Source organism: Monopterus albus, unplaced genomic scaffold, assembly GCF_001952655.1.
Source record: "Monopterus albus unplaced genomic scaffold, M_albus_1.0 scaffold32.1, whole genome shotgun sequence".
Classification (NCBI taxonomy): domain Eukaryota; kingdom Metazoa; phylum Chordata; class Actinopteri; order Synbranchiformes; family Synbranchidae; genus Monopterus; species Monopterus albus.
This window is the reverse complement of record NW_018127912.1, coordinates 919248-931924: the sequence shown is the minus strand read 5'-3', so window position 1 is coordinate 931924 and position 12677 is coordinate 919248. Positions and strand designations below refer to the sequence as shown.

The 12677-nt window shown below is 41.3% G+C and overlaps 1 protein-coding gene across 1 annotated transcript in view; it reads right to left on the bottom strand.

Moving 5' to 3' along the window:
- Window positions 1-1697: 1697 nt before the first annotated feature.
- The window catches only part of keap1b (kelch-like ECH-associated protein 1b), a 12366-nt gene continuing 1386 nt past the window's right edge, over window positions 1698-12677 (bottom strand). Inside the window, exons 2-7 of the mRNA XM_020597068.1 lie at window positions 8176-9420; window positions 7304-7549; window positions 5551-6227; window positions 4589-4794; window positions 3669-3845; window positions 1698-2446 (exon numbers count right to left, since the gene is read on the bottom strand). Coding sequence (XP_020452724.1) covers window positions 2193-2446; window positions 3669-3845; window positions 4589-4794; window positions 5551-6227; window positions 7304-7549; window positions 8176-8481 — 1866 coding nt within the window. The 5' untranslated portion in view covers window positions 8482-9420 and the 3' untranslated portion in view covers window positions 1698-2192. The remainder of the gene's footprint in view (window positions 2447-3668; window positions 3846-4588; window positions 4795-5550; window positions 6228-7303; window positions 7550-8175; window positions 9421-12677) is intronic.

The window sequence follows — 12677 nt, the reverse complement described above, 5'->3', positions numbered from 1 at the left end:
AGAAATTTCGCTGTACTTTTCGCGCATCGATATCTGTTGTTGAAGTTTGTTGGCTTGTATCTCTGTAACGCGTTTACGTAGCGTTTTTACCGATGCATTTGTGGAATCTGTGAAATGTGGGCTTTGTTTTGAGCCGTGGCTAGTCGGTAAAATATGACAAATTGTGAATCGTATGCCTGGCAGAGCGCCCCCTGGTGGACGTGAGATGTTGCTCTTTTGTGCTTTATTGCTTTTGCTGTATTTATTGTGTGGAAAATATGACGTTGTACCCGAGGTTTCGCTGAACATTTTTTGTATACATTGTTGGGGGTCGGCTATCACAACTCGCGTAGCATTCCTGTATTTTCCGTTAAGCCCGAGCGGACCCTAATTAGGGTCCGCAGGGTTGATAGAGCTAGTTAGCTTTACATGTCTAAAAACTGCGTTCAGCATCTGTATCCAATTATGAAATGGTCCCTTACAATAAGAACATGATAAATCTCTGTTATGCAGATATTAGACACTGCCAATGAATTACTTTCCACCACACAAGTAATTCAGTTCATACAGAGCAGCTGTTTATAACCTAAATATCAAGGTTTTAAATGAGTGGAGACAAAACAGGACTTTGCCTAGAGTGAAACCTAAAATGTTCAAGTTAAATATGATGGCACAGGGAACAGTTTTGTTCAGAATAAAATAACTTCAGCTCCCTCTAGTGGACACCGCAGCTTCAACCAATCTGTAGATTTAAATTGCTCGACACAGTCTACATCAAGTTGATGCTTCACATTAAAAACAAAAATTCCAGTAGTTGGGGGGTGAAGGAAATTAACAAAAATGTGCCCACAGACAAGAACTAACAAATCATTACATGACCAGAGCAGTAGAATAAACATTTTACTTTACAATGTATTATTGTACAGGGGGTTTTTAATGGAAAAAATGTACAAAGCAGACCTTAAATATTCTAATTTCCATTCCAATGTCCATACTGACAGACAGGAAAAAAAGTCCCATTCAAAGTGAAGATAATTTTTGCAAACATCCAAAATTAGCATTAACAGGCATTCCTACTTAGATACAATGCATGCTAGTTAATCAAAAACACAACACCCGAGTCAAAGTCAATACAAAGCTGAAGTCAGTTTGAGGAACAAGAAAAAAAATCAAAAGAATTTGAACAAATAAATAAAAAAAAGGGACCTCTGAATTTCTGTACAAGACTTATTAGAATATCAATGTACAAAATGTCACTTAAAAACCTTTTGTAGCTTAAACTGCTGTTAGAAATACACTTCTTTAAGCAAGTTTTTGTCATTAGCATACAATAGTTGAACACTAACGCACAAACACAGTCACTTGTTTCGGAGGAGGATGTGAAAATCTGAGTCATCTGTAGGGAGAGGTCCTCAACCATGTCAGTGATTAGTGTTTTTATAAGAAACACACACATTTCGTATCAAACTGTTTCATGTGCAAATCAACAGTTCTGCACATGAAATGTTCTTGCATGAGGCCCATTGTCGTGTACAAGCTTCATCTTGTGGCTGGGTTACCTTCTAGTTTCTAAACACCACACAGTGACTGCCTGTGCCTCTCCAACACAAGCACCTCAACACAATATACTGATATCAGTAATGCCCATAGGCATTGTGATGGCACTATAAAACTCTACTGCCTATACTGACTGACAAATGCTACTTTTTTTTTTTTTTAACAAAGTGGGATCATTTTTCTGCCCTCAGATGAAACTTTTCCAGCTTCTCCCCTGATGTGTCTTTGAGCCCATACATTGCCCGTCATATTATGCAGCCCTTTACTCCCATGGCTCAAATCTGGGAGATGGTCTAATTTAAGATGCCAGATGTGAACACACAGATGGGCTGAGGTCTGTCAATTTTGGTGGAAAACAATTAACCACAAACAAATTAATGATTGTAGACCCTGAAATCTGGACTAAAGAATCTGAGGTCATACTTGACTGTGGTCAAATGCAGATAATGAACTTACATGTACTTTGAATCACCACAATTTAAGTGTTTTTTTTTTTTTTTAATTGACACCCAATGTGATTACAGCTGCCTGTGTGGCTGCACATGGTGTTTCAGCTCACCTCTGTCTCTAATCAGTTGTGAGGGTCTGTATTTTGATTTGGGAAGACAGAACTGAGTTTTGGGGTACTTGTCAGTGCATATCTGTCTGATGGGGCCTCATGTACCATTGCCAAAGGGCCCGCTGGGGTCATATTCTGATTGGGAGGTGGTTGACTGATGGGCCAATGACCCTGCACCTCGCCCCTTCTCACAGTTTTGACACTGTGGCAGATCTTTCTGACAGGGCTCCATAGTAACGGCCACGCCGACACCGCTCCGTCCTGATGTCATGAGTGTCACCTCAGACCAGGTGTCCTTCTCTGGGTCGTAACATTCCACACTGTCCAGGAAAGTGTTGCCATCATAACCTCCTGTAAACATAACATTGGCATTTTGTTCTGTGATTACAAATCTGTTAAAAAAAAGGTTCTACATAGATTTAGCATTGCAATCCTAAAAAAAAAAAAACTTCTGCCCCAACTGTACTTAAGTAACATCTATCTGGAGCCACAAAAGCCTTCATGAAACTTTTTCACATTCACAGTTGTACTCTGCAAGACTTCTAAACACACTTTGATGTGTAAAATTGGCTGAGTTTCCCTTTAAGGCTGATGCACAGACCTTCCTACAGTGTACACAGGTGTAAACATTAGCAGTGGCCGAGCTGTGTGTGCCAGTTCCGGGGCATGGTATTGTTCTTGCTGACTCTGCTTGGCTTGTAAATGAACACAAACTGTGATTGATGTTTTTAGTTCAATAAACCATGACAGACAATTCCTTAGTGGTTCATTTTTAAAATGTACAAGTTAGTGTCTATATCTATATTTATAGAGTTCAATGCAAATGAAAAACAGACTGGAGACAGAATGTTTATTCTTATTGTTATGACGTGTTTAACCATAGTCGTAGTCATAATGTTTTCTTATGCTTGATGTCATGTCAGAATATTTTTGCTACACACCACATAATCAACAGACATTCACACATTGATTTTCTTCATGCTTTGACTCCTGCTATGGCCAGCTGCAAAGCTGGCACCGGGAGACGTCACGGTTTGGCGTCCCGGCGTAGTATGGGGCTAGCCCAAAGTGAAATAATGTATAGCCCTGTTATGGTTCAGGGATTTTCATCTTTCAGCTGCCTGCGTGCATGTTGGAGGTGCAAAGACTCCTGAGCGTGTAATGTTAATTTTTACCTGTGTTCATTGAATAAATCAGCACTGTTTTGAAGTTACTTGGACTGCTTCGTCTCTCAGAGTTAATGTGGTGAAAAGAACGGGGGTCAACACTACAATCAAACAAGCCAAGTGCATCTTTATCTCCTCAAAATTAAACTGAAAAACACAAATGCTGAGATAAGAATGCCCACATTAATGTAAAGAATAGCTGTTAGACTAAGCCAGTTCCTAATGTTCGAATCAAATGTTCTCTCAGAGTTAATGTAGTGAAAAGAACGGGGGTCAAGCAAACAAGGAATTGTGTCTAATTCTGACTGTAAATCAAACAAAACAGGAGTGACAGCAAAACTATACATTTTTTTTTTTTTGTTTGGTGCTTTTATTCTCAGTGAGCAGTTTCTTACACTACTACTCACCCAGCACATAGATGCGTCCACACAGTGCAGTGACTCCCAGAGCGCTGCGTCTGTGCCTCATGGAGGCAGCAAAGCTCCATGTATCCGTTTCCACATCGTAGCGCTCCACTGTATTCAGCTGGTTGGTGCCATCATAGCCGCCCATCACAAAGATGTGATTCCCCAGGGCACACACACCTAAAAAAAAAAGGTTTAAAAGGTTAGTTTATTCATGTGTTACATTACAGTAGCAAATCCTGCACATATTCATTTGCAAAAACTTCAACACAAAGAGCGGGGAGGCTGTTGAATTTGTCTAACGATCTCTAACTTGTCCTCACAACCAGTTTCCCTGCTTTTACACAAGTTTTTCAGGGAATGTTTGTGCTCTTCCTGACAGTAGAACTACGGAAGTAAACAGATTCACAGAAGAAACACAGTGACACAACCAACCAACTGCTGCAATAACGCCTGTGTACACAGTATTAGGCAGGCGGTTATAATGTTATGGCTGATCGGTGTAACTATGGAAAGTTTAACTCGTATGTATAATTAAGGACACAAAAAGCTAAACCCAGGTCATTCCTCATCTGCTGCTACTACAAACTAGAAATAAATGCATCCATGAAAACTGTCAACAGTGGAGATACTATTTTTTTTTCTTCATTACAACTCAGCACTGCTTGATATTGTGTTTGCATAGTAAGACCAATAGTTGTTTTCCTGGCTGGTGGTAAAATTTCTTTTTTTCCGGGTTTTGCACCTTTATTGGACAGCTTTGTGGTATAACATCGGCTCCGACATGCTACAAAAGCTATTCACTGTCAAAAACTTTGCATACATCTTAAAACCATGAATGACAATGTGCCTTACTTTCCCTGCAGACTCAATGTGAAGACTCCTGGTTTTCATTACAGAGTAGTTTCCTATGAATTCCTTACCAGCTCCTGAGCGGACAGTGTTCATGGGGGCCATGGTCTTCCATTCGTTCCTTTCTGGGTTGTAGCACTCACAGGAGTTGAGCCGGTTGTTCCCGTCAAACCCTCCTACAGCGTAAAGCAGTCGGTTGATGACTGCCACACCCACACCAATACGGCGTGTCAACATGGGAGCTACCAGTTGCCACTGGTCCCTTTCTGGGTCATACCTGCAGAGGCGACCCAACACAAACCAATTTATTTTCTAACTTTGTTCTTGGGTTTATTTCCCCGTTTTTGTCAATCAACCAGGAGGATAAGTCAATATGAGAACATTTACTATTACTACTCAGTCTGTGTTTGTCTTTATTCTGCTAGTCTGACTCAACACTCGGGCATTCAGGTTGGGCACATTCCTGTTTCCAGATATACATTTTCTGTTTGTCACTGTCATCTGAAAACTAAAGCTAGAGTTTAGATAACTTTTCAGCCAGCAATTAAGATCACTTACATAATTCACTGTAATATAAACAACCTGACATGTTAAGGACTGCGCCACAGGTGTTTGGGTTTGAGTCGTGCCTACACAACAGGACAATTACATTAGGTGTTAGCAAATATTGGAGTTGGTGCTAAACGTGACCCAGTCTCTTTGTTAAAATGCATATTGTTGAGGGCTTATTGTCCAGGCCAGTAGTTGAGAAGAAGCTGAACATGTAACTGTGCTATTTTAGAAGCACTCTCCTGCCTGTGATCAAGTCACTGAGAAAAATGAGTCTTTCATACAATTCCTGTGAAAAGCAAAAAAAAAAAAAAAAAAAAAAAATGAAAATGGCCATTTTTATTTCGTCTAACACAAACAAATCCCCTAATGAGCCAAGATGTGACAACACAGGATAAATTCGGCACTGGATTTGATTTCCTCTGTAAAAAATAATAAAAAGGTATAAAAAGTCAGCCTTTTCCATTAAATGTCATTCACTTGCCTTTCCACACTATTATGATGAACGCATCCGTGTGATCCACCAACTGCGTATATCATGCCATCGATGACACCAACTCCAATTCGGTTCCTAGGCACGCTCATTGATGCACACGGCAGCCAACAGTTGTTCATGGGATTGTAGCAGTCCAAAGCATTTGAGTCCATGTTGCCATCAGGCGCGTTGTTTCTTCCACCAACTGCGTAGAAAAGCCCGCTGATCACACAGGCTGCCAGGCCACTGCGGGGAACCTGCAGGTCCGCTAGCCTTAGCCAAGCTTCTGTACAGGGATTATATGCCTCCAGGTAGCCGAGAGACTGACGAAAATACCCCCCTGCTGTGTAGATGAGCTGTGGCACCTTCGGAGTTCGGCAAGAAATGACTTTGGTGGGCTTATGGAGAGTGAGGTCCTGGAAGATCTGGGCCAGGTAGTCCTTACACTGGGGGTCCCAGTCCAGAGATTGGAGCTGGGTCTGCAGGAAGTTGGGGGTGAGGGAATGGCAGCGCACAGCTTGGAGTAAGGCCTGGACATATGGTCGCCGGTTCTCCCGATCGTATCGCACCCAGGCTACGCATGCCTGAAAGACTTCAGACTCGCAGCGCACATTGAGTTCATCGCGGCTGATCAGAGTTACCAGCTGGCAGTGGGACAAGTTGAAAAACTCCTCCTGGGTCGCCACCTAGGGATGAGAGTAGGGATAAAAACTTTGTGCAAAAGAAATCCAAACAAGCGTATACTAGGGTTTCTGTTAATCATGATCTGGTATTAATTAATGAGAAAGTGAAACTCTATGCTATATTAGCAAAGGGAGACTACTGGTCATTATCAATTAATCTGGCAATTTTCTCAGTTAATCTATTGATTGATTAGTTTGACAAACACCAGAAACGTGTGAGAAATGCCCATGAGAGAATGACATCTCCAGATAGCTTGTTTGTTATCAACTAATAGATTAATCGACTAATCACATCAGTCTTCAGCTCTGTCATGTTTAACTGTTTCAATCCAATATCACACATCTGTCAGAAAACAGTGACTGACAACTGTCCAAACAAATCCAACTCTTGCCAAAAATAATTCATGACTGTGTGTCACACGTCAAATGTCCAAAATGATTATTGCGGAAACAACACAACTAAATACCCAGGGAAGTTGGCCTCTGGCCTCAACAGTCGTAGTATATTTCAGACCAAATCTTTGGAGAGGTGTCCATGTATCAAACATTACACTATTTGTTGTTATATATTGTAGAAATACCAAATAATGTCTCTTTTCATCTGGCTTTCCTGTTCTGAAAGCAGCTATCAAAAGATGTGGAAATTAACCACTGATAGACCTTACATGACATGACATGTAAAAAACTATGTAACCAAAACAGATTCGTCTGTAACTGCCATATATCCAAATAGAAACAGCCATTTATACTGATGGATGACTTATTTGCCACTAAGCAGCAATTACATTAGTAAACACCTGGCACAGCCCAACTACTGCCACTTCTGTTCAAAACAACAGGCAGCAAGCCAGGTTTCATTTAATGCTTGTGGTTCTAGTCCTTTTAATGAAGTCTGTGGTAGCACAATGGACACGTACCACAGAACTGCAGTGTTCCCATGCTGGTTACCTTTGTTACATGTCAAACTCCTCACATTTCCTGTTTCTACTGTCAATTAGCAAATAAGGGCAAAAAATAAATAAAACAAACAAAAAAAGAAAATCACTGGAGCTTTTGTTGGAAGTGCCACCTATCTATACCTGGCTGAAGTTCATGTAGATGTATTCTCTGGCCTTCTGGTGGAGCTCTGTGCAACCTATCTGCTCAGCGAAGTTGGCGATGCCAATGGCGTTGCTAGGGTCGAGCTGCTGGACCAGGAAATCACAGCATGCCTTGACCACGCTGTCTATCTGGTACATGACGGCGCCGTTCATCACATGGATCACACACTTCTCCCCCACAGAGATACTCGCTGTGTAGGCAAACTCTATCAGTCTGTCCATGACCTGAGTAGGTGTAAAAGACAAAGGATGAGGGAAAGATGGAAGGTGAGGAGAGGGAGAAGGAAGGAGGTGAAGGCATTTTCTCCTAGCAAGGCGCAGACAAATTGGCATCTTGTACACCAACAAGCATGTGTGCATCTGTGCTGGCTTAGGAAACATCCATCTTAAATAAGAGGGGTCAATCTAAGTGTACTCAGCCAAGTCTGTATACACCTCAACTGCTGTAAAATCTTAAAAAGTGCAGCTTGTGTCAATCACCCAGTAATCCACTGATACATCAGATGTTTAATTAACCAGGATACATCTGAAACAAAAAATACTCCTTAGTATTGAGAAAACAAAGAATAAAAAGTTGTTTTAACAATGTTTAGTACTTAAATATCCTGTATTGTTCTGGAAAGCAGTACAATACATACAAGCTATTGTTTAACAGGTAAAAATGCAACTGTCCGATCTTTATACTGATGCATCAAAATGAATGTAGTGATTTACCGGTATCAAAGAGTTACACATACTACGTGTAAGGCAGCCATATGTCCCCTTACCTCTGCTGTGATGTAACCCTGAATCACACGTGAAATGGTACATTGAAACAAATCCAGACCAAGTAAAGAGGACATCTGACTCACCCTGGGATGGATTCCCTCGATGGACACCAACTCCATACCGCACTCCTTCAGGCCATTGGTGAACATGGCTCTGAAGACTGGAGATGATGAGGCCAACACCACCTTGTGAGCCACAAAGTCCACCACCTCCAGGTCTTTGTAGCGCACTCGCAGTGTGACGTCGCACAACTGACGCTCCAGACGCAGCTCGTTCATGATGGTGAAGGCAGCTGCAGTGTGGCTCTCGAGCGTGTAGCTGAAGACACGGTGACCGTTGCGCGTGGACGGAGTCACCAGCGCTTTGTATTCTGTTAGGCACTCTGTCATTTCCTACTCTTTCTCCTCCTCCTTGGCGTTGTTCTCAAGAACAGTAGGCGGTGTTATGGGGCATCCTTGCACCACATGCAGGCACTGGTAAAATACATGTGTGAACTAAAGCTAAGCAGAAAGTTCCAGGCTCACCAGAGGATGCCTGATTTGTGTCTATGTTCAGGAATTTCTTTATGTGGACATGAGGATTTCCTTGATCTATTCAGTACTTGAGTCCAGACATACTGCTCATTATGGCATTATTAGAGCCTTCCATGTGAGCTGCCAGCCATGGCCATGTGCGCTGTAACGTTGCAGGTCCAACATAATGAAAATGTCTGATTCTTCTGGTTTTGTCCAAGGGTTCTCCTTGCATAAAAGAGTTAGAGAATAACCAGCCAAGAATGATTTTATGAATGTAAGAGATGAACACATGCAACAAGAGTCTTCATAAAGTCTATTGCAATATTTGTAATTTTGTCTTGGGAATCATCGCCTTTTAATTTTTTGTGTCCAAATGTATTTAAATTTCTCTAATATCTTCAGTAAAGCAATCTATCAGAAATGCCCAATGAACAAAATAAACATAGTTGAATATTACTGGAAATGGCTGTGAGATTCAGGTAGGTCTGTCCTGCATACCGATTCCTCCAGTGAGGGAAAAAGTTTTGATTTACTGCGTCACTTTAAAGTGGTAATAATTAAAGTTGCCTTCAGAGGGCTACAATGCTGTTGAGAGCTGCAGACAGATTCTGTAGATAAGGCAGTGGAAGGGCTGTCAACTCTGAAAGGACAAAGAAAACAGGGACTAGTGCCAGAAGTGTCATAAGCATGACGTGGAGCCCTTGGGAATGAGGGGGTGTTCAGTGGCTGCCTCCAGAGACTCCTTCCCCGAGGTTGTGCAGCTAAAGAATTTGTTTGCACCACTTACTAGGAAGCTGTGCACTCAGCTGACAGCTGCAAAAACAGAGAGACAGCAAGAGAGAGAGAGAGAGAGAGAGAGAGAGAGCACTTGTATTTATATACAGTGGTCAAAAACTTGACTAAGAATTAAAACATGTTCATATAGTCCTGCCACATATTCACTTTGTACACACATCAAAGCACTAAATGCTGACAAAAGCACCGGGCCTCATACAAGAACATTTTTCCTGTTATTGTCCTAAATTATATATATATTGTCCTTTATTATATACAGTAAAGTTTTCTGTGTGGCTTATTCATACAAATGCTCCAAGTCGACTTCACCAAACACTGTTAACTCCACAAACTTGTTGTAAAGCACTAGTTTCAGACCAACGAATGACACCTATTCATGAGGGGGTGTGCATCAGTGAGATCTGATCAACAGCATAATCACCACCTCTAAAATGTCCATGCCTAATACACGAGGTGGCCAAGGGGAGGACAATCACTGAGATATTAGAGTAGAGAATATTACTTAACTACTGACATGTATAAGTTGCTGTGATAAAATGTAACGATACCAGGACAGTCAAGGTGCACATATTCATATTGAACCGCTTCAGTACAGAAATACAACAGTGGACACAGACAAGCGGATGAGACGTCTTATTTGTTTATTGTGCTCCGGTCCACCACTTAATACGTTCATTCAGTGGTGATCGGGTAGCTATACTTTTGGCAACACATCACACTTGCCAACTCATTTGAAACAGCACCATGTGAACCTGAATATCACTGCTACAAGGGAAAACAACAACAACACCACCACAAGCGTAGTACAAAAGCTGCTTCCTTCAACATTTAAACATGTTTCCCTGGTTATTCGCACACTTAGTAGTAGTTTGCAGCAGTATTCTAGTTTATTTGCCATTTAAAACTTAAAGTAATGTGCAAACTGTTGATTTTTACAAAAGTTCACAATAAATGACAAGAAATGTTACTTATGTTATTTTTTTCTCTCACTGTACCAAAAATGAACCAAGTCATGACTGGGTAAGTACTGAGCCATGATTTCTGTGTAGCACTACACCCCTAAAAAAAAAAAACTGAATTCTGAAATAACTCAAAGCAATGACAACAATATTGTGAAGAGAATATTAACTTAGCATTAAGTCCACATGTCAAAGTGTCCCTGGGCAAGACACTGAACTCCAAGTTGCCCCGGTGGCCAGGCAGCGACTCGGACAGCGCCACCATCAGTGAGAAATTTCCACACACGTGACTAATAAAGGAATGATTATTTATTATATACAGTATATTCTTTATTAAATCAGATTTAAACTCCAAATTCATTTAATTAAAAGGCTATAATTCTGTCCTTCTCATGGTATGTTACTTTCAGTGATCATAACCCATTTTAAAACTCAGCTCCCTCCATATTCACTTCATTGGTCTCTGATAAGATTCATTTTCCCCAATGTGAAGCAGTTCACTATAGAATATCAGTTCAACTGGATAAAAGCTGGCATAAATGAAGTGAGTGTGTAAGGAATAGGGAGGGAGTCATGTCTGTTTTGAAGGATGATGGAGCGACTGGCTTGAATTTAGCTGACCAGCATGACTGAGTGTTTTTTTCACTCTGGCCTGTGACCATTCCAGCTGGGGGCTGGAACAGAAGGAACAGTTTGTGCTACAGCCGACAAAAGCCAAACAGTCTCACAGAGTCTCAGTAACAACAGATAACATCCAAACATGTTTCCACCAGCATGTAAGCCAAAAACGAAAAAAAAAACCACCTCTTCCAGTCTGCATAGGGCCACTTGTACTTTAAGAAATCTTGTGAAATGCACTGCAGTGTGAGATAAAACAAGCAGGAGACAGCTATGCAGACTAGCTTGTCAATGAATATGAAACACTTGCTCTATTAGACTGACGTGGAGGGATGATGCAAAATGATCGGTCTCTTTATCATCAGTCTATCTTTCTAGAATAACTGCGTGTAAAAGTGACACACAGTCCAAAGTACAGCCTCCCTGATGAGGAAGAGTCAGAGTTACTAAACAGCTTTTGTGAGTTTGCACATTTACATTAAAAAAACACCCTGCAGCTGTGCCCACAGTAATCATTACCTGAAGTGGCGATAAGAGGACACAGTGCACTACAAACCAAAGTTTACGGCCTTGCTGCCTCCCAGTCTGCAAACTGGTTACTGTGTACTCTTTAACTGGTAAAGATGACACACATAAAGTGTTTATGATAGCTGGAAATTTTTATTTTTCCAGCAGATGGTGACGACATGGGTAGCCATCAGAAACAGCAATGAAGCCCACTGTAATATGAAACACACACTGATTACGACTTACTACAGTGCCTTTTACCCTCTGGCTTTCTGGGAAAATAGTTTCACAGGAGAGCATATTGCTCAACTTGTTCGTTCGCTCTCCAAGGCAGCCACAAAGCACTCGCTGACAAACAGGCTGCCTGAATTTAAGTTGGTAGCCACAGCATTTGATGCAGTGGATTAATTCATGAAAAGGTTTAGTGTATGTCATCAAAGTTGACTCGGTTTATAAACAGCTTTAGCAGCATGGGTTCCCTTTTTTAATGCTAAGTTGAACAAACAAGTATTGTTCTGATAGCGCTGAACCGACTAGTCCATGGAGAGAAAATCAGATTTTGATAAACAGCTCACTGTTAGAAAAAAATGCCAAAAATCTAAGGTGAAGACTTTGCTGCCTTATTCGTCTTAAAAATTCTGGAAAGTTTCACAGCCTTGGGCTCTGGCAAGCTGAATTCTCACACTATGCCAGCCAAACAACAGCTGCATTTGAGGATTATTTTCCTTATCAATTTCTCTGCTGATTATTTCTTCTGTCAGCCTAAAAACGTCCATCATCTTTTCCTAAAGTCCAAGGTGGCCTCTTCAAAAGTCTCGTTGTGTCCATGCAACAGTTCAAAAGTGCAGTTTACAATGATGCTGATGATACAGAACAGAGAAAAGCAGCAAATTCACACAAATACCAGGCTGGAAAGATCAATTTTTGCTTTAAACATACTTGATCGATTAATCAATATACTGTTAGACTGACCGACTACTTGTTTCGGCTCTACGAGGAATCGGTCACATAACGGAGGAAACGATCAGCAGATGAATTAAAAAGGAAAACAATCTTTAGTTGCAGGACTAACCTGGACTGTCAGGTCCGCTCGGAGCGACCTGCCTCTCTTTCTTTTTTCCCCTCCTGCTCTCCCTTTTTGCGGGATCAACGCCTCAGCTGTGTCGCATCGGGTAATTAGTGACTCGTGGG